The sequence below is a fragment of the Eubalaena glacialis genome, chromosome 8 (assembly GCF_028564815.1).
Source record: "Eubalaena glacialis isolate mEubGla1 chromosome 8, mEubGla1.1.hap2.+ XY, whole genome shotgun sequence".
Lineage (NCBI taxonomy): Eukaryota > Metazoa > Chordata > Mammalia > Artiodactyla > Balaenidae > Eubalaena > Eubalaena glacialis.
The window spans coordinates 128,420,516-128,446,999 of NC_083723.1; the positions used below are offsets into that span (position 1 = coordinate 128,420,516).

Here is a 26,484-nt window from a genome sequence, read left to right on the forward strand (position 1 = left end):
GAGCAGGTCAGGAGCAGCATGAGGGGTGACCAATCTCTGAAAGAGCCTGGAGACCGCCCTCCCGGGCCAGTTCCACATGGCTGGGCTCGCACTGTTGCCGCAGCTGAGCTTCAAGCGGGATTTGACAGGACGGGGCAGGCACCTCGGGCCCAGTGGCTGGCGGGGGTGGGGGTGGCAGCCGGGATGGGAGTCGGCCCCGCCCCAGGGGCTGCGACACTTTCCTGCTCCAGGTGCCTCCACACCTGCGGGGTGGACACCTGGGTATTCCCCCCGCCCCGGTACCGCTGGGGCCCTTGTCCTTGGGACGAGCCGGGCACCACGCCCCGCGGTGTATACCCAGTGGGTTCCTGTGTCACCTGCTTACACACAAAGGCGGCACCTCAAACACGCAAGGCGATCTGCGTTCTCGGAAGGCATTTGGTTTGATAGACGGGGAAACACTACACGTGACAGCAGAAGGGAGCACGAGGAGGGGGAAGAAGCAGGGATTCCGCTGGGGGCTTCGGGCTTGCAGTGACCGCGCATTTGCAAATGAATAGACAGATACAGTCGATGGGACACAGCAGCATTACTGGACGGGGAACAAATGACCTTTCAGCCGAAAAAGTTAGCTTTTTGGATCTAAGACCAAACCATGTTATTAAAAGCACCATCAGAGCATTTGCATTTGTTTCGTTGTTTCTTTGTTTGCACATCACAGCTTGGAGCTACTTCAGGGCGTGAAATACGGTCTCTGGTGGTGCGAGCCCGGCCCACTGTCCCGCACCCCTGCCTCCCCCCCACTCCCGGAGCCGGCAGGGAGCCCGCGGCACCAAGGGGGGCCAGTCCTGGGTCCCGGCTAGTCATATGCTCAAGCTCTCTAGTCCTTGTGTGTAACACAATGGCTATTATTTTATCTTCACACATCGATATCCTTGGGCTAAAGATGTGTTCTGTTTTTCTTTTTTTCTTTTAACCAGGAGAAATGGAGTAAGAAAGATGCCTATTTCAGAGTTGCTGGCAGTTGTGTGACAATGTATAGAAATCCATTTCTATAATCAGTGTCTGCTCTTATTGCCAGGCAAAGGATGAAGGGTGGGTGTCCTGGAAGGTGGGTGCCCTAGCTAAGAACACACATGTGCGTGTGTGCGTGAGTGTGTGTCAATGTAGAGAGGAGGATGTTTTCACAGGTGGGAAGGAGACCATGAGATGTTACTCATCCCAATGTTTCCTTCCCAGGTTCCCTGGAGGCTGACAGGCATCTCAAGAACAAGGAAGTGCCTTTTCAGGTCAGGTTAGGGTCTCCCTGCTGACGTGTGCGTGGTTCTCCCAGAGGCGGGTCCGAGAGAATCTTCTCCCACTTGACTATGGAGCGCACTCTGGCCTCTAAGGGGACACCTTACGGGTTTGTTCTGTGGACCACACTTGGGGAGCCGCCAGCCCTGTCTGGTCCCTGCACTCTCATGGGTTAAACTCCACCCAAGCCATGAACTCATCCCAGGTCTGTGCTCAGATCACAGCACTCTAAGCCCAAGTCCCCGGACACTGTCTTTAGGAGGGAAAGGCCCAGGACCACGGAGAGCGATTCATGGGCTAAAACGATGTTACAAAGGGGCATCCAAAGGTGACCTATTTTAGAGACAATCACTACAAGAGATTTTAGGTGGCTCTGAATTTTGCAAATATAGTTTTAATAACAGGGAGGATTTGTTTAAGGCTATTCTGAGCTGCTGAAACACTGAAAGATCAGGGCTGCCTTCTCCTCACTCCTGATGTTAACACAGGACATCCTCAGCGAGCACTCGCCCATCACCTACTGTGCGCTGAGCCCAGTGTGTGACCCCGGGCGGAGGAGGTGACAAAGGAGGAACCTTAGAAATGACCGTGCTTGCTGCAAACAGCTTTCCTGCGACTCAGGAAAGGGACAACAGGCTAATTTTCCCCAAGGCTTTCTGTGACTACTGCACCGAGGTTGCCATGGCAACCCCATCCGGCTCTGAGCCACAACAAAGCAGCCCCGCTCTGAGTCTTACCTTTGGCCATCTTATTGAGAACCATGTCGATCAGGATGTAGGTGCCGCTCCTGCCCGCGCCGTCACTGTCAATAGAAGGAGAGAGATGAGGACACAACGCACCATGCTGTCCCCACTCCCCACACGCCAACGATGAATCTTCCCTCTGTGCTCAAGGGGGGCCCATGAGAGGAGAGGAGGGCAGGGTGGAGAACTGGAGAGGAAGAGAAAGAAAGGGGGTGAGGGGGGTCAGGGTGGGAGAGGGGAGGGAGGAGGATGGGAATGAAGGGGGAGGAGGAGGGGAGGGGAGGGGGAGGGGAGGGGAGAGGGAGGGGAGGGAAAGAGGGGGAGGAGGAGGAGGGGGAGGGAAAGGGGAGGAGGAGGAGGAGGGGGAGGGGAAGGGAAGGGGAAGGAGGAGAAGGAGGAAGAGAGGGAGGGGGAAGAGGAGGGGGAGGAGGAGGAGACTGGAGAGCTTTCAGCCCTGAGCTAATAGCGGTGCGGATTAGCTATTGTGCCTGCGTTGATTTGTTCCTTTCTTCCTTTTTTCTCCCCTCTTTGGTCAAAGATTCAGCAGATTTTGTCAGAAAAAAAATGAAATAAAGAAATGCCTGGCAGTGTCAGAGTTGATGGCATTTGTATTCAAAGTGTCTGCAAGAGGCCGGCTGTGAGCGGGGGAAGAAGGGCGGGTGCAGGCCTCGTGTGTCCACACCCTCGGGGGGCTGTCTGTCCGTCCCTCTCAGGAGCTGGGTGCACATGTCCACCGTCACTTCACCAGAGCCTCTTTTCAGCCCCCATCGTCCCCCAGCTGTAATGGGAATAATCACCACCTGGACGAGAGTTGTAAAAACGTTCTGAATTGTGGCTCGACAATAGCCAATGAGAGAAAAGGAAGGTGCCTTTTCTAGGAGGAAGTAGCCCTGCATCTCTCCTCCCGCATCATGTGCCCTGAGATGGTCCTTAGGTCAAGCAGGCTGTTCTCACGCCCACGGGCAGCATGTAAGTAAGAGGATGGTGTTTACACTTATACTCCTGGCAGAATCAGCCAACTTAAGGAAAAGACCAGCGTCTCCATTTCAGGACTTGGGGAGCTGTGTGACCGTGCTCTCAGTCTCGGACCTGTGGGCCGGCCAGCGGCCTGGGAGCCTGTCGGTTATCCTTTCACAGCAAAGAGTCACTGAGTTTGGCCTCAACATGTTTTTCAAACAAACGGTGGAAAAAGCCTCGGTTGGAAAGAGAATGATTCTGCATCGCGCTGTGCCCACCTGCGCTCCAGAGGCGGGGATGCCGCCACGCCAGTGTCGCCGACGCCCGAGTGACCGGCCTGTGGCCGAGGGTTTCCTCAGTTCCCTTCAGCTCACATCACACAGCTCTGCCCAGATCTGCCTCAGAACTGGAGATGGCTGTGCTCCACGGGTGGGTCAAAGGTGTTCTGGTCCAGTTCTCGAGGGTACAGACCATACTCTGTGCCCCTCCTCTTCTCTCATGGACCGACACAGAGACACACACACGCATGCAGGTGCACACACACAGACACACAGGCACACAATCCCACACCCACATACTCAGATACACACACACGCATGCAGGTGCACACAGACACACATGCACACACATTCCACACGCACACACTCAGATACACACACACACGCATGCAGGTGCACACACAGACACACAGATCCCACACCCACACACTCAGATACACACACACACGCATGCAGGTGCACACACACAGACACACAGGCACACACATCCCACACCCACACAGATACACACACATGCATGCAGGTGCACACACACAGACACACATGCACACACATTCCACACCCACTCAGATACACACACACTCATGCAGGTGCACACACACACAGGCACACACATTCCACACCCACACACTCAGATACACACACACTCATGCAGGTGCACACACACAGGCACACACATTCCACACCCACACACTCAGATACACACACACACGCATGCAGGTGCACACACAGACACACATGCACACACATTCCACACCCACTCAGATACACACACACTCATGCAGGTGCACACACACACAGGCACACACATTCCACACCCACACACTCATGCAGGTGCACACACACAGACACACAGGCACACACATTCCACACCCACACACTCAGATACACACACACTCATGCAGGTGCACACACACACAGGCACACACATTCCACACCCACACACTCATGCAGGTGCACACACACAGACACACAGGCACACACATTCCACACCCACACACTCAGATACACACACACTCATGCAGGTGCACACACACACAGGCACACACATTCCACACCCACACACTCAGATACACACACACACGCATGCAGGTGCACACACAGAGACGCACACACAGACACACACACTCCGACACCCACACACTCAGACAGATGCACGCACAGACTTCTTGACTGAATGGACAGACTTGGTGTTTGATCTTTGGAGACCTGACTCCTTTTTATCCCAGGCAGAAAGGAATACTCTGCAAGACAGTTCTAGACAATGGAGCACACTTCTTCACCAAAATAGGTGGGTAGGGAGCTCGGGGGAGAGCTCACCCTCGGAGGGAGTTCTCTTCAAGTGGATCTTTCTTCTTCTTGGGTGGAACCCACTCGAGGACACTTGAGCCACTGAACTTTCACCCGAAGGCCACTCGTTTGATTCCAGGTCTGTCCCGTTCATAACTGGCCCCAGCCTCTGCGCAGGGTTCCAAACGTCTGCAAGGCGTGCTGGGCTGAGACCCCTCCACACACCACACACACCGTCTCCGAGCGTTTGCGCAGCGGTCCCAGGAGGGTTTAAGACAAAATAAGTTTATATCCTCGGTTTCCTTTAGAAGTTACCAGTTAGATATACTTATTAAGCAATCAGGAGGTTCAGTTCCTATGTTTAATAGTGGTTACTTTTGAGGTAGTGAACACTTCTTAATCCAGGTTAAAAGTTGTACTTGCCTGCAGTGGACAATTATTGGACAAGAACGGCCCCTGTAGCACTTGTTTACTTTTCTGAAATAAAGAGAGACACAGAAGTTATGATTATGTACTAGACTCTGTAGCAGCCATCCAAACAACCCATACGCCAAAGCAAACAGACCGTCTCTTGGACATCATTTTGCAATAGCCTGTTTTGACAAAGAAGATCAAAATAATGCACACATTTTCAAAGGTTTATTTTTCTTTTCAGTATTAAATTATTAAACAGAGCTTTGAAAACAATTCTTACATTTTCACAGTTTTCTTTTTCCCTTTACAAGTATGAACTCTGGCCTGAGGTCAACAGATCCATCCATTTGAGCCTTCCCCCCCCCCCCCCTTGGTTGCTCTAGTTAATTTGACTTCCGTTGTTGTTGTGATATGTCTAGATTCTTCACTTAAATTTTTGAGTTTTGCAATTTACACTCCGAATTTCTTACAGTCTAGACATCACATTGGAATGCAACATTACCGTGATGTCTCAAAACAGCATCTTAAAGACACTTCTTGATCTGTCAGTTTTGTAAGGATATCTAAATTACAGAGAAGCCTCAATTATGTCCAAGACACATATTTCCGTTTTTATAAATCTGATTATGTTTAAAACAACTTGTTTGTGCAGATTTTAGGTCAGAATTTATGAAAATTAATAAGAAGCGTTGATTATGTTTAAAACAGCTCGGTTGTGCAGATTTTAGGTCAGAATCCATGAAAATTAACAAGAAGCGTAGATTAAGATTTTGTAACCAAATCCTAAATCACTACAGAGCACTGCTAGGAAATTCACTGTATAAGGTTGATATTTTTTGTAATTCAGTGAAACAACTAATCATGTTTACAAATTATATCCAAATTCTCAGTAAAATCTTTCTAAATAAAGAAAATTAAAGACAGAATTTTGGTTAATTGGAGGGAAAGTATGTGTGAGGGGGGTGTGCTCTAAAATGTGCTGTGAATGTGAATTTCTATGATATAAGACGTGAAGTAAAATTTTAAAAAGAATGACAGTAGAGAAAAATCTTTTTCTTCATGCCGGAAATGGGAAAATGTCACATTTCTCTGCAAAGGCTTGTCTGCTCAGCATGGAAATAGTTGAAAGTGGAAATTCAATCAGCGGGTTCTTTTGCTACAAACCCGAGACGGTGTGGGATTGGGAGGGAGTCGAGTGCAGCAGCTGATGGGTGAGATGAGTGGGTATTTTAATGTCACGTAAAATGACATTTATTGCCCAAATGTCAGAGCTGTGTTGCTTTCCTACTTCCGCTATAGAGTGAACAGAATAGGCGCTTCTGAAGGGAGACTCCACCCCCAGAACAGCACGAGGGAAGTGGCAGGAGGTGGCCGTGCAGTCCAGGTAAGATGTGCCCGGAGACGGCCGCGCCCGGGGCCATCGGGGCAGCGGCACGTGCTCTGTGGCTGCCGCCCGGCTGAGAGCCAGCCTGCAAGCCCGGGCCGCAGGGAGCCTGGGAGGTGAGGACCCAGAGACCCGGGAACAGCCGGCTGCTCAGCGTCCTCGTGGCCACGGCACTACTTCTGCTGGAGCCTGTCCTTGCTTCTGACCTACGCCCCAGGGTTAGGGTTTAGGGGAGAGGAAAGGGGAAGCGATTAAGTTGAGGGAACGTCTGTGCCAGGATCCCTGGAAAGTTCTCAGCCCTTTGAGAATAAGAGATCGGAAAAGAGATCTACCAGCTCCTCCTTCTAAAACCTCCCATTCTCCACTCCGGTTGTCAAGGCAACGGTGAGCTTTAGCTCCGACAAAATAGATGCCAGGCCCCAAGGACTTGTCTCCAGTGTGAGCAGTGGGGAGCCCGCCGGCCCAATAAAGGCCATGTGTGTGCGTGTGCACACGTGTGTGTGTCCAGGCATGATGCACGTGCTGTGTGTGTGTGTGTGTGTGCGTGTTCGTGTGTGTGTGTGTGTGCAGAACGGAGCTTGCTTGCCCGTGAGACCAGAGCCGGGGTGGCTCTACTTTTACAGGCCTTGCACCTTCAAACAGAATTTTCTCCTGGATGCTTCTCAGTCACGGAATCTTTTAGGTGTGAACCACCTCAGCTTGGCACCTCCAACGCCCTGTTATATTTCCTACCTGACAGACCGGTCTGTGTTTCTAAAGACTAAACTCAACTTTTGGTCAATTCCCCATTTTTTCTGATGGGGCCAAGCACAAAAAAGGTACATTGGAAAAGAAATAAACACAACAACAAGATACCCTTCTTTGAAACGTGCTGGTTTCAGGAAAGAACAGCATAAGGAAACAGTAGACCAGCAGTGCTCCACATACAGCTAGCTGGTCAGGCCCCCTTTGGCCAAACGCAGTAGGAATCACCTCCCTGGCTAAGAAATGTGGCTAAAAAGCAAATTACTGGCTGTTTTGGCTGTGACTTGCTTCTCCAGACTGCAATTCCGGTCTCTATTGTACGACATGTTTAAAATGTTATTTTCTCCAGCGTGTTGTGACTGGCTGCCTCGGCAGGACCCAAGAAGGTTTCACTGTAATTTTAATATCCGTGCCAGCCCCTCCCTGTGCTAAACCTATTTACAAACAGCCGCAAGCAATCAAGGAGGCGCGAGTGGAAATCCAGTGTGCTGCCATGGTTTAGAATTTTATTTACACAGAACCAGGTACTTGTATTATTACCACATAAAGCATCACAAGGAGAAAAGCAGAAGCATCACACAGTCCACCAAAGCGTTCATCTGGTCGACCCGAGAGAGAGATGCGGATTATTCATGAAGATGAGCAACGCACAGCTGTCTGGTTTTACTTTACTGGAACAAATCATCAGTAAGCAAGAGGCCGCAAACATTGAGTAAAATGGATATCGTATATACTGCAACAGGAGGCATTCACCGAGAAAGAACGATTAGTAATACAAACCAACCCATGGGTCACTGAGTGAGAAGGAACCGCCATGCAACCAACAGCAAGCAAAGGTCAGAGGTCGTTAGAGGCTCAGAAAGGGGGCTTCCCACTCTGTCCCTGCAGTACAGTCACAGTTTCCAATGATCACTTTTGTGACTATGCAACTGGGCTCATATTACTAGCTGCAACATCACAAAAATGACACTGGCCACCGCTCATTAGCTGGCAAAGTAAGGGTTGTCCATTTTTACAGTGAGCAGCGTTAGTGGATGTCATTGCACACAGCCAGGAGTGAGAGAGTAGCAGAGAGAGAGAATTCTTCTACAGCAAAGCCCTCACATGTGATGTTAATTATCTCTTAGCTTAGCAGTTTCTCTTTAAAGTGTAAATGTGCTCCCTCTGGGCGCCAGAAATATTTAATTACACATCTCGGTGTCTGACGAACGCGCTCGGCCAGAGCGGGAATGAACGCGGGTCTATTGTTCAAAGGGAGCCGAGCCGCCCCGCTGCATTGAAATGACCAGTGTCTTCAGAAGCCGGCTCACCTTCCGATGGCTGACATCTGGGGGCTGCTTGACACAGAAAACCACAAAGCAGCGATCCGTGTCTGAGCGCGATGCGCTCTGAGAATGTGATCATACCAACGGCCCAGGTAGTACATGAGAGCAGCCTTGTCCGCTAGTGAGGGCAGGACAGCTTTTCTCTCTAACGAGATGCTCAAAACCGGGTCTGGGGGTCCGCGTTCCTTTTTATTTACCGAAACCTTCTCGGGCCCTATCTCCTGGGACTCTGGAGAAAGGGAATTTGGGGAATCAGATTTTTCTTCCTGACGAACTGTAAGCACAGAGGGTTGGTTATGTATTGTCCAACTCCATATATGGATACGGAGCTAGAGACACGCCCATATGCATATATGTACAGACACACTGGATGAGCACCAAGACGGCAACGGCCGTGTGTGTAGCTGCATCCATTTTGCCAGTAATGACTGCTTTTTGAAGAGTCTATCTCAGGAAACGTGCCCTAAGTAAGATTTTTAGAAATAAATTCGTATTAAGAAAATGTAAGTAATGGCCAGGCAATCGGGATGGAGTGGGTCTGTCCAAGAGCGTCCAGGACCCCCTGCCGCTCGCGCCCTCTGCCTCCCTGGGGAGGGGGACAGGGCGACAGGTGAGACGCCAAACTCGCGTCTCTGCTGGAGCTGTTTCACGTGCTATTTAACACACAGGGCTATTCAAATAAAGAAATTTGTTTTGTTTTTCAAAGTGGGCTAAAAGGCAAAAGAAATAGTATCAAAATAACCTTCAGAATCTGTAACACAAATTCAAGAAATCCAGAGTTATGCCTGAAACCCCATCTTTATGACAACACGCCGTTTCAACCTCCCTCAAGTTACGTATCTGTGACTGTTCAGATACAAATCACTTTACGAACACGTGCAATTAAAGTGGTTTAAAGAGCGTTTTGCCTTTATTCTCTAATTCCTTGTTTTGAATATTTATCTGTTTTCCATACTTGCTAGGTTTCCAATCAGCTAAACGTAAGGGAGGTTCTAGAAAGCTCAGAACGTGGTTATGGGTGGCCTTCGACACCTTCATTTTCTCTCTAGATATTTTTGAACCGTCAGCTTCCAAACTGCACCACAAATACACGGTAATGTGGGAACTCCAGCCAGGTGTTCATCCAAGGTCATCCATTTCAGAATCTGGGCCTAGCTCTCATCACCATAGCTAACCAGCTGAGCACCCAAACAAAAACTCTGGGCTTTCTTCACCAATATCCTGTGAAATTCACACCCTAGGATTCTTCACCACTTGAAGAATCTTATCGAGAACAATGACCACATTTCCACAATTCTAAGATACCCATTCCCCCCTCACATTTTAACACCTCTAAAGCTAGAAAGCGTCTTACAATTAATGTGTGAGTTAACATAATCTCCCCTCCCCTCCCCTTTACACAACATAAATAGATTTATAACACTCAAATATTAGCAGATGGCACGTCTTACAGCAAACGGCCCCTTGGACCCAGGAAACCCCTTCTCTCTGTGCCCGCACTCAGCACGCTACCCCACCGGCGGGCCGTGGGTCTCACCTGCGGAAATCCAGAAGGGACCTCGTGGAGGAAGGCACTCCCTGGTCATACCAGCTCAGGAAGTGGAACTGCGTCACCGTGCGAGTCTCGTTGGTTTGAAGGTTCTTCAGATAAAAGCTCCTCACGAGGAAATCCTCGCACCAGATGTGCTCAGAGACCAGATGCACCTGGGCGGGGGGGAGAGCGGACGGGGGTGTGTGTGTGCAGAAACAGGCGTTGGCTGGGGGCCCAGCTCGGCTGAGCGCGGAGCGACATTGCGGAGAGAGGGGTGGGGACCACGGGGGCACATGGCGGACGGGGGATGCTGGTGAGCAGCCCCGCCTACCTTCCCAATTTCAACATGGTTTACACAAAAGATCACTTGGTGGTTTTTTTGTGTTTTTGTGTTTTTTTAATGTCACTCTGGGTCATAATAGTCAAATTATTGGAAAAACCTGTTACAATCCAAACGATTCCAGTTTCTGTCTTTTCTAAGCCATGTAAACCTTCAACAAAAATCACCAGAGAAAAATTATACTTTTGAGCAAAAACGCCACAAGAGGTTCCACTCTCACTGACATGTCATCAGGGAGGCACCACCTGGCTGTAGAAAGAGGAAACCAAAGGCCTCCACAGATGCTGCCGGGCCCTGAGCTTGGAAGCCCAGGGCAGGGACCTCAAAGCCACGACCGGCTTAGGGGGAACCTCTGTGCTTCTAACGTGGGTCCTGCCGTGGGACTTTGGCATTCTGAATAATTTTAATGCAAAACAGGGTCAAAGGACACACTCCAGTACTAGTTTAACTGCCCAAGTTGCCTTAGTTCCTTCTTGATGTGGGCAAAAATCCAGCAGAAGAAATGAGCTTGCCTGCAGGGGACCCTCAGATAAAAAGGCCAAGCACTGTGGACACAGACCACCGGAGAGCAGCAGGGGCCGGGGTGCAGGCGGGATGCTAAGAATTAGGGACAGGGTCAACAGAGGCTTCTTTCTGAAAATGTTCTGTGTTATCCAGAACCAGGCTCAACTGACCACCCAGTGAGGTCATTTTTTGGTCCTTTCTGTCCAAATTTGTATTCATAAAATTAAAAAAATGAAAACCATTTCTGCCAGAGTCCCCATGGCATAGGTGTCTGGAGGCTCTTGGTGTCTGTTGACCACGGGCCTGGGGACACTTCCTATGGGAACCGACTGCACAGCAAGGCTTCAAGGGACAGCGGCCGGCAACCGCACAGGGCAGGCCCGCCAGTGCCCGCCACAGCCCACGGCCCCCAAGCCCACGGCCCACGGCGGCCACCCGGGGAAGTACCTCGTAGACGTGGTAGAGGTTGGAGCCCTCGTCCGGCCAGTAGTGGTAACACTGCCTGACGCCGTTCTCCGAGAGGGGGGTCAGCATGACGATGACCACACAGCCGCTCTCCCACACCATCTGCAGACAGACAGAGACCAGTGTGAGTGGCTGAGCCCCATGACACGCGTAGTTAGTGCCCCAGAGACACAGTCCAAATCTATTCCGTGCACAGGAAATTTATTTCATTTTCATTAGACAGTGGACTCTGCAGCTGCTTTTGCATCTCTGAATACGCTGGCCCCATAATTTGCATGTTCCATGGAATATTAAAAAAAGAATCTAGTAAACTCGTTCCACACCTTGTAAAACCTCCTCAGTTGTACATTCAGCTGCCTGGCTCCCTCCGTTTTGGTCTGTAATGCAGGACAAACAGGCGACTGGTCCCACAGCGGGTGGGCTGGCCCGACTCGGACACACCACTTCTCCGTGGGACACAAACAGAAATTAGCGGACATGCTCGTTTTCCAGTACTTGTCATTATTTGTGCGACTAGACAAACAGTTTGCTTTGTGGAGCTGCCATCCTATCGGAAGCAACCCTGAAAGTATTCCTTCCCAAGTGTGTTACAGCCATGAGTCCCCGCTGGCACTTCGTTTCCTTTTACCAAAATATAGCAATACTGCCCAAAGGAAAGCGCACCCCAAACTGACTTAATCATCCATAATAGCCACACCAAAACCAGCTCCGAGACACAAGAAACAAACAGACCCACATTTAAACACCAGACATGGCAAAGACACAAAGGCTCTCGAACTTGGCTTCTTTTCAGACAAAACTCACAATTTTGTGGCTGTGAACCTACGTGCTTGGAGCATCTTTGCTAAAACCACTGATTCTATGGGTTAAACGTAAGGGATAGAAATAGTCAATATTTTTTTTTTTTATTTAATTTATTTATTTTTTTATTTTTGGCTGTGTTGGGTCTTTGTTGCGGTGCCCAGGCTTCTCATTGCAGTGGCTTCTCTTATTGCGGAGCACGGCGCGCGGGCTTCGGTAGTTGTGGCGCACAGGCTTAGTTGTGGCGCACGGGCCTAGTTGCTCCGCGGCATGTGGGATCTGCCCAGGCCAGGGCTCGAACCCGGGTCCCCTGCATTGGCAGGCGGATTCTTAACCACTGTGCCACCAGGGAAGCCCTAGTCAATATTCTTAAGGCCCCTCTTTGTGTATCATTTATAGTGGAATTCAAGGGGACTTGCTGCAGTGTTTACAAAAAAGCCCACATAAATGTGAATTATGCTCAAACCCACGTTTTCCTTCTCTTGGGTGCAAATCCAGCAACAGATGAGAATTCAAAGCCAGCGCCCTGCTCTAAGCTTCTCAGGCCTCCAGACCTACCCGCTGATCTGTCCTCCTAACATGTAGCCGTATAATGTGCCTTGAGAAGGTGCAGAAGCCTAGTGAAACCATTACGAAAATGAGGAGAAACACAGATTTTATGAGTGTAATAAAAATACAATGATCCAGGCCATAAACTAATCATCGAGGCTCTGCTTGTGCCCCCCAGGAGTGGCATTAAGAAGGCCCTCCCCCACCGAGGTCCTTCCGTCTGGGGACCCGCCTGGCTCTCTGAAGGTTTGGTTAAGAGTGAATCCAAATGAAATAATTTAAGCGAACAACCGCAAAGGCACTCCTGGGGATAATATTTCTTTTGAGGTCACTGTGTGAAAGCAGACAGGGGAACTGACTAAATCAAACCAATCTCAGCCCACGTGAGCACCAGCATCACAGGGTGGGTCCCACTCTGCCAGCCCTGCCCGTGTGGCCTGGAGCCTGTGCGCAGGGTGACAGCCACCTTCGCCACCTTTTCCGGTCTCGCACCATGCTGCCTGGCCAGCTGGACCCCCGAGCACACCGGGAGAGCTGGGGCGGGTTTCGGAGGGAATACAGGATCTGGTGGAAACTCCAGCTGAGCAGGTTCCGTTTCTGAACGGGAGATTGCACTCCCGCCCTCTTCCTTGGCTTGGTTTTGCAGGGTCGTGCCTGGCACAAGGAAGACGCGATTTCTGTGCCCAATCTTTGAGAAACCTACTACATTTTTCTCTTCGAGGAAGTAAATAACGACCCGGATTCCCTACCTGATCTTGCTGTAGTCCACTGAAGCCAGCGCTTTGCTGAATTAAAGAGCGATGGTTGAATACCAGAAATGGCACTTCCTAGCACTTTCCATTTGGTTAAATGTCAGACAACACAGCATGTGTGGTCGTCTCCCGGTTCATTGGGCACATTTATTGGGCACCTAGCACGGGTCAGGACATCAAAGGCCACGGCAGGGGTGGGGAGAGAGGTCCTGGCCATAACGGTCCTTTACTGGCATAAAGTGGGTTGCTTTTCCCCAACAGGAAGCAGGTGCTGTCAGCCCTGGGTCAGAAGAAAGCTGTCAACGTGGATTAAACATGACCTTACATGTGGGATCCCGAGGATAAGTCCCTGGCGCTGCGTTTGGAGAAGAACCGGGAATGCCCCCCTTTTTGTGAGCTTCTCCTAGAACGCACCAGCACGGGCCAGGGAAGCCCACCCTGAAGGCACGTTATCACCCCGCACACAGGGGTTGGCGGCAGGAGTGACGGGGCCACCGGTGGTGACGACGCCCACCAACTTCTTCACTGGTGGTGGTGTCACAGGGGTCGGGGTGGCCGTCTCCAAGGTCCTGGGCTGTCATAAAACACTCCAGCTACACCCCGCCTCCCATGCCTGTGCTCCCAGCCCCGAGTGGCACTCAGAGGCCACCCAGAGAAGGAACACATGATGACAACGCAGCTGACGCAGCTGATCCTGGGAACCTGTTCATGGTCATCAGACCCAAGCGAGTGGAAAAGTTAACACGCAGCAGTAGTTCAGACCATTGGCCCAAGTGACATGAAATACATACTCTGGAGGCAATTTGATCCAGCTGAGTAATTTACAGATTGTTGGTTAAAGAACAAACACCATATCGCTCTTTGCAACCCCGCAGGGGTTGAATTTGTCCCCTGAAAAGACATGTTGACGTCTTAACCCCTGGCACCTATGAACGCGGCCTTATTTGGAAAGAGGGTCTCTGCGTATGTCATAGAATAAAAAAGACAAGGTTATACTCCATCAGGGTGGGTCCTAATCCAACACAAGAGGAGGGAAACACCACGTGAACACGGGCTGGGACCCGGGAGACGCCGCCAGGAACACCCGGGGCCCCTAAAAGATGGAAGGTCCTCCTCTCAGAGCTTCCGAGGGAGAGTGGCCCTGCCGGTACCTGGATTTTGGACTTCTGGCTTCCAGAACTGAGAGAATACACTTCTACTGTTTTAAGCCACCGAGTTTGTGGAAATTTGTTACGGCAGCCCCAGGAAAGGAATACACTCACTGATACCTGCCCTCTACTCCAGCCCCAAATCATCCACAGGTGTTGAAAAATACCAGCTCCAAGTTCCTTATATTAAGCTAATTAGAGCAGATGGAAAGAAACTACAGGGTCTCTTCATTCGAAGTCTTTCTTGAGCACCAAGTGTTTAGCAAACAAAACTCTTTCAAAGCCCCACTGAGACCCGATAAAAGGCAAGACAATCCACCTGAATGGGTAAAAGGCCAGGGTTTCTTCTACAAAGCACGCTGGTCTCTCCGGGCAGGAAGCTTCTCCTCCCTTTACCTGGATCTCTTGTGATGAGCCCCTTTCCACCTTGTACTGGTCTCGTCTGTGTTGGCACGACTTTCTACTACCAGATTGTCATCTCCTTGAAGACTAGAGCCTCGTCTGGTTGCCATTTCTACCTCCAAGGCATCTGGCACAGTGATTTATCACAGTTGATGCTTAGTTGAAAACAATACATATTTTAAAAAGAGATCATTTGAATAGTTCTGTAAAAAGAGAACTCAAAGAAAATGCTATCAAAGGCTTGCCTGGCAGAAGTGCTCCTAGGACTTGCTCAGTGCACAGAAAAGTGTCTTTTTTGAAGCCCATGCACTGTCTGCATGCCCACGGCAGCTGCCACTGCAGGAAGTGGGGCAGCTTTTCTCCAGACCAGGCCGAGCATCCTCGCCACCCCGCCACACGACTCATTTCCGTCGCCAACTTCTTTTCAAAGGTTGAACGGAGATCAGCTTAAGCCTGGCAATGAGGATGCTGACAAATTTGAAAACGATAAAGACTCAGAGGTCTAAGAGCACTTGCATTTTATGCCAATCAGCTGTAACCACGTGCTCTGAAATCGATTAAAGAAGGAAAACAGCAGTGTCTACGGCACCTTTTGTGGTGCAGACCCCCAGCCCCGCTCTCGCCCTGTCCAGAGGACGGTCGTAAGAAACGCGCCATTAAGCCTTTCCAGGCTCTGGTCTGCTTTGGCTACACAATCACAGGCCCTGAGTCAAACTGTGAACGCTGGGGTTGGCGGTCTGGCTAAATGAGGATGAAGGTGATGACATCTTGATTACATCTTCCATGCGTGACTCACACCCACCTGGTTTGCTTCTCAGTAAACAAAGCTGTCAGCGTGGGCTTCCCTTGGAGATAAAACCCTGAGGTAATGGTAGCAAAGCCGATATTAAATGCTGACACCCAGGAAGGGCTGAGCAGGGAGGAAGGCATCTCCCAGCTATTAAGATCGGAACTGAGCCCAAGCCAGTCTCGATTCTGGATAAACTGCAGCAGCTACCTCTGGATGTTTTCCACCAGCAAGAAGGAGAAACCGTCTACGTAAGAGATACTTGCCATTTCACTGGAATCGAGCAAGAGTTCCTTTGCAGAGAGAACAGCCTGCTTGTGTGTCAAGCAGAGGCGATGTGGCTGGTATGGCCATTTAGTATTTCCACAGCGAGGCCACTCACAGACCAAGCTGCCTGTTTATCCGAACTTTGTGCAGTTGCTGCCGAGGTGTTCATGTCAGGTATTTGACTGTATGGGGAGTCACCTGGGCCCGGGACTCTTGTCCCTGAGAATCACTTACAGCTCCCTGGCCTGCGTTTGTGTTTCAAATTTAATATGCACGTTGACTTCTTAGGTAAAAAAAGTGCCACTTAGGCTGCCATCTTTCTTCTCAAAATCAGGACCTGATGTAAATGCATCAGATCCACTTGTGAATCAAGAGAAGGAGGAGGAGAAAAAAGAAGAAAGAAGAAAAAAACAAATAAAGAAAAAAGAAGAAAGGAAAGACAGACTAAGGAACCAGTATTACACAGAAAAGCAAAGTGTTTTCAGCTGAGGTCCATAAAAATCAGTTAAAAAGGAAACTCAGGCTGTGTTTTTTACCCGAGCCTGAGCTAAGGTGCCGGGCTCACCATACACGACCGTGCACAGCCCCGCACAGAGCACGGTCTCCAAACCCACGTTTACACAAGATGATCTGACAAAAGCTTCCCTTTATCTTTAAAGGTTTGTGAATTCATGTATGGAGAATTCAACCAGACTAAATACTTGAAGTAAAGTATCCTGGAAAATCTAGGGCACGTGGTTAAAGTACTTGTGAACTCATGGAAATGAAAGATCAGGTTTTTCCTAAGAAATTCACTGTCCTCAATTCCTGCATTCCTTTAATTTAATCAAATAATGTGCTTTAACATCAAAGTTCACAGGGCTCCTGAGTACCTTTCCTGGACCACAATCTCTTAACACTGTAGAATCAGTAAAATCTGCAAATCCCTCCCTTTCCCATCATTCGCTGCCCAGGGCTAGTGCTGGATGAACACCCAGCAGTGACTCAGCATAAGCTGAGGGCCAGGGACAGGAGGACGTCCTCCTACGCTGGGTCCCGCCTCTTAGAACACCCAGACATCACGAGCCCTGACGTGACCAGGCGTCCTGCCGACTGGGGGGCACTGGGGTGCCTGCACGGGCACGCCCAGCGAGGCTCACCTCTGGGTGTGCCAGGCTCGGCTCCTGGGGGGCTTGGGTGACTCTGGCTGTAAAGCAGTCACCTGTCAGCTGACCTGCCCAGAGGTGGGAGCCCAGGCGCGCTATGGAAACGGGGCTGCCACCTTCCGGCTCCCTGTCTGCTGGACCCAGCGTGGCCCCGGCGCACGGCTCACTCCTGTAATTCGTCATGACCTTTCTACTGCATTTCTGCTTCACCTCCCTGCGCAGTAAGTCCCTGGAGGAAAAATCTTTATGTTCCTTCGGTCTTCCACAGTACTTCGCTTGGGTTTTTCCTTGACCATCCTAAGAACGACGATTGATGGGTGCTACGGAATAAAAACACTTTATTTAAATCAAGCCCATCCATTTGGAAAAGTGCACTTCCCCAGTTAAGACTTCATAGCAGAATATACTTTAAGAAAGTGGGAAACAGAAATCAACAGGTGGACTATTTTCCTGGTAAAATGTTAATAATAATAATAATAATACATGTCGACACTAATTGGGCACCAGCTGAATCGCTGCTGACCTCAGCAGGCCTCTGCCTTGGAGTCTGTGCCCAGCTCCCCAGCCTCTGATTCTGTCTGAAAGTTACCAAAAAGTTTGTCAAGCAAGGTGGGCAAGGCTGGAAATTCTAGAGTGTCTCCCCCCACGAGCCCCCAGTGAGCAGGAATGGCCACCAGTCCCTGCCCTGGAGGGCCCCGGCCCCGAGCTCAGGCACCGCTGGCTGGCTGGGGACCTCGCACGCCCACTGTAGGGTCCACATCCACAGACAGTCCTCACGCACCTGAATCAGCCACCACGCTGCCTGAATTTCTGCTTTGTCCGGAGGAGGAGAGACGGCAGACAGCCCACGGCCCGCATGGATGGGGCTCCTTGGAACGCGGGGGTGGGAGGGTAGGGCCGGGGGCCAGAGCAGCTCCAGGACCAATGGGTGATGCCCGCCTGGACAGCTCAGGGCCGGGCAGCCTGCGCCCGGGGCTCATCCTCCTTCCCTGCTCACAGCCCAGAGGCCGCTGTTCTCCGGGAAGGCTGTCCCCAAGCTCCCGAGGCACCTGGGGCTCGTGTGTGAGCCCAGCGGGCCTGGCTCCCGGCAGGTGTGCAGGCCTCCCCTCCTTGAAGGGAAACCTCGGCTCCCGGAGAAGCCTTCCCCCAGTTCTAGCCTTGGACACACGCACACACATGCACGCGCGCACCTGGAGGATGTAGCTCACACCCTCTGTGCCTGGAGGGGAGGCACCACGTCCCCTCCATCACAGCAGGGGGCTGGCCAGTGAGAGGATGGCCTTTCTCTCCTCTTCACGGAGACACACCTGCCCAGTCACCGCCCCCTCCTCACTTTAAGGCCAGTGGGGCAGTAAGAAGCATTTCGGACCATACAGATCCCGTTTGAAACCCGCCTGCAGCTGCTGCGTGGATTTGGGGGAGTCGTTTGGAATCCCTGGGCCTCGGCTTTCTGCTGGAATTGGGATCCTGATTTTCGTTTAGTCTAGTGAAATATACATAACATAGAAATACCTTCTTAACTAGTTTTAAGTGTACAGTTCAAGGGCACTCAGGACATTTACCTTGTGCGACCATCACCACCAACTGTCCCCAGAACTTCCTCATCTCCCCAAACTGCGCCTCTGCCCCACCGAACACCACCTCCCCGACCCCTCCCCAGCCCCAGGCCCCCACCAGCCACCTGTCTCTGCGGGACCCCGTCTGCGGGGATCACACACTCGTGATAGCCTTACCCCAGGTTGTCGGGGCGTCGGGTGAGGTCACATACCCCGAGCATCTGCCCCGGGCCCAGCATACAGTAAGCACTCAATAACTGTTATCGTCCTCTCTCTTGCTTCTTTCCTCATGTGAACTTGGACCTGGACGTCGGTCTGCCTTCTCCCAGAGCTGCCACCTCAGGCCCCAGGGACACGTGGGGCTGTCCTCACAGGTCAGAACATGCTTCTACAGGAAGGTCGTGGGTCGGGCATGCATTTGGTTTGGAATCAAATTCTTAGAACACGTCATGTGAATTCAGAGAAAGAATTCTAATCGCGGGACGGCGAACAGTGCTGTGTGTCCCGGCAGAGCCCTTGGGGTGGGGAGGGGAGTCAGGAGTGAGGGTCCTGGCTGGGGCAGGAGACCCCTGCCTCGTGGTGACCACAGTCAGGGCGGAAGGGCTGCCGCTGAGTCACACCTACGATGGAATGCTCCAGAAGTGCCGCGTTTGCGTGAAGACAGAGTCTCCGCGATCCGTCCTCTGGATGTTGCCCCTCCGTCCCCAGCCTGCTGATGGCCTCGGGCGTCGCTGCGTATCCCTGGCCCTCCTCCGCCCACCTGCGGCCACTCGTCCTGTTGCGATGCTGCCACGTTCGGGGCTTAGTGTCTGTTTTCTTCTTTGCCATCGTATTGGGTGGAATAATGTCCCCCAAAGTCACGTCCACGAACCTGTGAACGTGGCCTTATTTGGAAACAGAAGGAATAACCTGCTGTCTTCAGCTCCCAGCCTGGGCTCCTTTGTGCCATGGGAAAGGGGACCCTGCCGTTCACACGAACCCGCCTCACAGGGGCCTTTCCTATGGGAATTTGCTCATCACAGACACAGAATAAGCCCCCGTGAGCTCCTCCCTGGGAGGAGCCTCAGAGCAGCACCCAAGAGCTCAAATAAAAGGAAGATGCTTCGATACTTTCTGTAACAGGTGCTGAGTTCCTGGGTCAAAACTTATCAAAGGCCATGAATCCAGACAACGCAATGAGACATGAACCCTTACTCAGAGGTTTCTGTTCAGCCTATTGTCTTTGACACAGGAAACTCCTTATGTTTGAAATCAGGTTCTATTCTTAAAAGAGCTCGCACTTCACTGTGGCTTTTGAGAAGTTCTGCAAGAAGTTTTAAAGGCCGGCGTTGTTTCCTCCTCGCGCTTTCTGCTGAGCCCGAGGTGGCAGGGGGAAGCTGGACTTGGAATGTTTGAGGATGTCGAGCCTGTGACCTTGGTGAGTTATTAATAAAGAGCCATGCTTGCTAGATGCCCACTTCTAGAATACGATTTAGAGGCCAACCCAACCAATGTGACTGTGCTAGGAAGCAAATCACAAGCGATGAACTGCCCTCCGTCCCAAGGCCAACACCTCTGCGCTGTGTTCTGCCTGCATCCGGACGCCCTGAGGCCGGGGTGTGGAGACCACGGCGTCTCTCTCAAGGGCTGTGGAGGAGACAAAGTCAGGCAGATCTTTCTGCTGCAGGACGGCTCCCAGGCTGTGACGGGCTGACGAGCCCCGGACACCCCGGGAGGGCCAGCCTGTCGGCCACAGGGTATCCGCTCCCACCTTAACGGATGCCAGCGCTTCCCGGACAGTTTGACAAATGCTGACTGTGTCTCGAAGTATCCTGCACTTCATCTCACCTTAATGCTTTTCTCCAGCTGTGTCATTTAGGGATATTTTCTTTCCATTTCGAGAACGTATGCTCCTTGATATCAGACCTCCATAAATGCTCTAGAATCCTATCATTATAAATACTGACAAATATTTGTCGGTATAAATACTGACAAATACTGATGATAAATAGTGACAAAACGAATTGTCCCCAACAATGGCAACTACCCGGAATAAGCAGAGAGAAAAGCATACCAGCGTTCCTGTGTACTAGCCGCGTGAGCTGGGGCAGAGAATGAGCCTCTAGCCTCACGGGCTGCCAAGATACAGGCCACAACGTATAAAACCCTCGACACGGGGCCTGGTACACGCTAAGTGGTCCACGGATGTGAGCAGTGACCACGCCGAGCATATATACGCCCTCAGGAACTTGGGATTCTGTTGGCAAGAGAAGCTTTCACGCGTGAATTTACAACCGGGACCTGAAGTTGATAAAAATGAAACTTCCCCTCTTTGGGGGCACTACACGCCCCTTGTAACTGTGCACATCGGGATGGTGGGTCAAAGCACAGTAGAAGCTGCGGTGATAGTGGGATCCTGTGGGTCCCTTATTCCGCCACACGACTCGGGATTTTCTTTATTCTGTTTGTCTGAGCACGAGAGGCCTGGGGTTGGCCGGGGAGGTGGCTGAGCTGACCCTGGGCCTCCACGGAATTCCAGCGACGCTCTGTGGGCAGAACCAGGACCAGTGGGCTCACGGCTCAGGAACACAGCTCCGCGTGGCGTGAGGAAGACCCTCGGGCCCGGGCCCCAAGCTCCCCTCCTGGAGCAGCTCTGCCTGGGCTGCATGATCTCTCGGCAGGTTAGGTGTAACGCCGAGGAGACTCAGCCCTCAAGGGTGGAGGGGCCAGCTTGTCCTCAGACTGTCCTCATGCCACAGACTGATGGCTCTAGGCCATGATCAGAGGGTTCAGCTCGGTCTTTTTTTTCTGATAGCATGAAGCCACCATGAAAGAGCAGGGCCACGCAGACGTGTCCAGTCTTGGTTTCCTACTTGCTGGGTGAGTTATGTAATCTCCCCGATGCTCGCTTGTCTTGCCTGGGACCTGGGGATGTTGACACCTGTGCATTGATACGCTTACAAGGCAAAGAGCACCGGGACACTCAGCAAATCCTGGATCCCTTCCTGACTCTCCGGAAAAGCCTGCAGAGACCGTTCTCAAGGGTGGAGAGGATCACTGTCCCTCCTTGGGGTGGAGAGTCAGGAGAGGGTTGACTGGAAAGTTGGGAAAGTGACTGTCAGACCACAGGGAACAGGGAACACGGAATTTGCCAACCTCTGCTAGTCCCTCTGTCGGGATGAATGACTGGGTTAAAGACGGCACGGCCACGGGACCCGAACGGCCCAGCTCTGTGGACCACACGCTGCTCCGGCCCCATCACCTGTGCCCCGGGACCCAGAAGGCACATCTTCCTCATCTTGTCCTCAGGGGGCCCTTTGTACCAGTTCTGGGGACACCCGATGTGCCCGACACACAGGAGGGGGTTGTTATAGCCGCCGAGCAATGACGTGACCTCATGCGCACACCCCACGGTGCCACCTTCCAAGAGCTGTTCCTATGGAGCTTTGCCATGCTGTGGACAATGGGGAAAAAGAGAGGGGACTGGGAGAGGGAAGCCCACTGGCCCCCTGATTTTCCTTTTATTGGCCAATGTTGACGCGAGTTCTCAACGTCTGAGCCTGGTCTGAGTGTTTAGGACTTTGCTGAATGAAAAGAGACCAACCTGGCCTGTAAAATGCATCATTACAGAGTATCCACAAAGAGAGAGACTATAATCTGAGCACCATCTTTTACCGTCATAAAATTAAAACTATAGACAAGAGATACATTTGAATAAAATACAATAATTTAAACATTTATTATTTCATTTCTTTATAGTTCATAAAATAAAGTGGCTAAAGTAAAGTGGCTAAAAAGGTAAGAGTCTTTAAAGTATTAAATCTCTCAAAGGGAATTTTTCACACTCAAGTTTTGGAAAAAAAGATTGATGATAAAAAATATGAAAGGGCTCATATAAATTCTGAAATCAAGGAACATCTGAGGAACACCTGTAAACAAATCTGAATTGGCTTAATTGAATCCAAGGCGTTATTCATGATCAATGTATTAAGATCTTATTTTCAGAACAAAATTTAATTTAAAAAGACTCACCTGCCAGAAGTCAGCCACGGTTGCGGGCAGCGGTCCTTGGGTGGCGATGTACGCGGGCTTCCTGGGGTCGTGGTCCATCTGCGGAGACAAGACCGCAGAAGAAAGACGAGCTGGAGAGTGGGTGAAGGGCCGGCCACAGGGAGGCACGCGGCGTGTCCTGTGCTCACGGTCCCGGCCCTCGACCCACACGTCTGCGGAGTGGGAGACCCGCCGCTCCTCCCCACGGCCCCTCCTGACTCCAAGCCGCCTGCGTTTTAGGCGGGGCCTGGGGCCCCCCCGGCGCCTGGAGCCTGGCGATTGGGGCTGACTGTTTTCCTTACCCCAGGATGGAGATAACTGAGAAGCGTCGGTAGGAACCGTGACCCAGAGACCAGATACCAGCGCGTTAACCCACGCACAGGCCGCGCTAGGCAGGGTGGTGGGGACGAAGCGAGGGCACCCAGGGCAGCACCCAGGCCACCAACACGGGGACCCGTCCACGGACGCGTGTGATCGCAGAGGAGTTCAGCCGGCGTGCGCAGCCTCCACGGCCACCGCTGGCCACGCACAGGGTTCGAGGTAACGCGGCCGAGGTTAGCACTGAGGGCGCTGTGCTGGGCAGCGGGCAGGGGCACGGCCGGGGCCTGGAGGGATCCAGCGGCAATGCCTCCCAGGATGAGTTACGCCCCTCCCGTGGCGGCTTGTTTCTCTTTACCCCGAAAGGGGCTCGGGCCCAGAGTCCTCCTGGGGTCTGAGAGCCAGCGCGGCACACGCTGCCTAGCCTTCCAGCAGCCAACTCCCCTATTCTCTTTCCACCTCACCAGGCAAGGACCGAAAGCAAACAAAGGAGAATGCCGTGGTGGGTTTCCTGGCTAGGTGATCTGTCCGAATGCAGCCTGCTGGCTTTGAGAGAGGAAGTTTGGCCTAAAAGACCTTCATTATAACATCTAATTCAAAGACTGACTAAGCAGAAAAAAAAGACCATGAGAACAAAGCCTGGAGAAGCAAACAGGATTAAATCAGACGGACGGGGCTCTTTCCCCTCATGCTGGTGTCCTAAGAGGACAGGGAGGGACCAGGCGAGGTGTTAGCAAAGACGTCCTTGCTGTCACCCCCTTGAGGACCGCAGAGGCCTCGCCCAGAAGAGAGTGGGCGGGTCTCCCCTTGGTGTCAGGCGTTTGCTCACTTATCAGACTGTACAGCATCCTTCATTCTTACCCATCCAGCACCAGTTTCTACGCTTCTGACACCAGCGTTTGATGAAAGATTCAAAATGCTCTGCACTTAAAGGCACCTGTTAAGAATACATCTCCCAATACGGTGAAAAACACAGAGGGTGCAACCACACATGATTCTACGGCGACACGTGAGGACGTCACCTGAAAGCCCCCTCCGAGTTTGGGTGTGAGAAGAGCCCACGTGAGGCGCGTCCGCCTTAACACGAATCCAGTGAATCCTCCCGCATCGCCCGCCCGTCAACACTTTCGGGGCCGATGGTTGTCAGTGTGAAAGGATGCCCCCAGCACACCTTCTAATTATGTGCACCATGAAAGAGGGAAAGAGCACAAAAGAACAGGTGTAAGTTATTGTAACAGAACAACATCTGACGCTAGCTGGGGGGTGGAGGGGCAGGAAAAAAACGCTTTTTGTGCATCTAATTTAGTGAGATTCGTAATTGAAACCGGAAATGCACAACACACACAATACAGGTAAAATTACGTTACTCTGTAGCTGAAAGCCCCAATTAAAATGTTTCAGTAGAAAAATGTTTGGCAGAAATAAGGAGTTTTATGTTCAAAATATGCATTTGTTGGGGGTGACAGCTATTTACGGAGACCCCTATCTCTTCCCTGCAAATAGTTCTGCATGAAAAGTAAAACCCCACCTCCTTTTCAAGTGTGCTTTTTTTGCCCATAGCAATTCAGAGAGCAACACATTTGAAAACCGTTAGTACGTTCAACCTAGCACATTTAGCGGCTTTCACAATGAGAAATATGCGATTGAAAGTAAAAATCGGAACAGGGTTTCGGGAGGGTAAATAAGGCCCCCTGTCGTGGGAGGTCTTGATGTCATGGTGCTCCCATCTTCCCCATCCAGTGCTCAACCCGAGACCGGGACCGGAGGACGTGGGGCTAGGGGTCAGGGGGCGGGGGGCGCTCAGTGGCCCATCACTCCCCTCCCCCTTGGCTGCGTCACGTGGCTGCCACTTGGAAGGCAGTAAGTGATCACAGAGCGGTGACATGTGGCACCAGTTGAACAGTAACTGAGACGACCACCACCATCGCCTCATCCCGTGCACATCCTGTTGGACAGAAAATAATTCTGGGCAGAAGTACTCTGTGCGTGGAGCAAAGATAAGGCCACGGGAGCCTCGGCCCAGTTCTGTGCATCTCTGAATGAATGAAAGCAAAAATTTCGCTAAATGCACCGAAGTCTTACTACACATAAGATCTCCAAGGTGGGATAAGCATAACTGGAGGAAATCACGTCAGTTTCTACGGACACGACTTCTCCATCAGGAGCTCTGGCTGCCAACCCGGCGTGGTGGGTGACGCCGCCTCCACCTCCAGCTCCTGGTGGGGATGAGCATCGGCTTCTGTTGACATCTGAGCTGAATCTTCCCCCGTTCTTCCTTGTTGTTTCCCATTTCTTTGTAGTGTACTTTTTATCTGTAGGACTGTTGTGATTACAAACACAAGCTCCAGCACTGTGAATGAAGTCAGGGTCTCTGGCCTCAGTCTCAGTGTCTGTAAAATGGGTGAGGCGGGGGCGGGGAGGCGGGACATGGTCTCTATGGGCCCTTCAGCTCTGGGATTCTGGGATTTTTTTTCAGAAAAAGTAGACCCCCCAAAGTTTGTGTTCATGTGGCTGACTGAGTCTTATGAAGATACCACATGAACTAGGGTGCCCGCAAGGTATATCCCTATGAATTTCTAAATGCACAGTTAAAAAAAAAACCTAGCGATTTGGTTCAAGCTGTAGAATGACAGTTATAAATGACCATGAGTAACTAGTTCTAAACTGCATTAAAAAATGCAGCAATATTTCCCCAATGTTCCGAACAAAAGTCATCCTAAAAACTAAGCCTTCAGCATATTAAGACCAGGGCGCCTGTGTTCTGAAGCCTTGAAGGGTGACTGGCAGGGGGGCAGCCGGCTGGTGCGCAGGTGAGGGCAGGGCTGGTACTGCCCCTGGACCACCTGGTGGCCCAAAGTCTCAGGGAAGGTCTGGGCCAGCCTCTGGTAGGGGGGCCACAGGGGTCACGTCTCCTACCCTGCAATCTCACAGAAGGTGAACACGCAGGTCACCTTCCTGTATTCCTATCTGCCCACCTTACACCTGCTTTTCCTAACATGTAAAGCAAATTTCACAGATGTTTTCTTAAGAACAAGAGAACATCAAGCCTGAGTTTTCAAGTCACTTTTCCAGACACCAAGTCTTAATGTGAGAGTTTGCTGGGAAATTGTAGCATTAGTAAAATCAGTGGGAGAGAGTCTGGCTTTTTTTTCATATGCTTATGAGTTGAGATTTATTTAAGAAAAGTATTGGCTATAAACCATAATTATACACATATAGATGTTGGCTTGTAAATCCGAAAACCAAGGAATTGGCCCCCATATTTGGCCAATTTCTTAGGATGTTCAGGGCATCTGAGCAGTCATCCTCTTCTGAAGAGTCAGTCTGTATCTACTTAAATTTGTTAAACGCATTCTGAGTTTAAAAATGAAACAATTTCCCCCCTGAATAAACAGAAAAATGAAGAGTAAGTTTACTTTCAAGTGTTGTTGGGACGTTCAGACTTGTCCCTGGTAAGGGGACCCGTGTGCTGCTGTGTTC

At 51.2% G+C, this 26,484-nt stretch overlaps 1 protein-coding gene across 1 annotated transcript in view; it reads right to left on the minus strand.

Moving 5' to 3' along the window:
* PTPRN2 (protein tyrosine phosphatase receptor type N2) overlaps window positions 1-26,484 on the minus strand; it is a 702,618-nt gene that overhangs the window by 16,462 nt on the left and 659,672 nt on the right. The window contains 5 exon segments of the mRNA XM_061198224.1: window positions 2,013-2,077; window positions 4,967-5,020; window positions 9,948-10,114; window positions 11,233-11,352; window positions 22,669-22,746. Of these exon segments, the coding sequence (XP_061054207.1) occupies window positions 2,013-2,077; window positions 4,967-5,020; window positions 9,948-10,114; window positions 11,233-11,352; window positions 22,669-22,746 (484 nt within the window).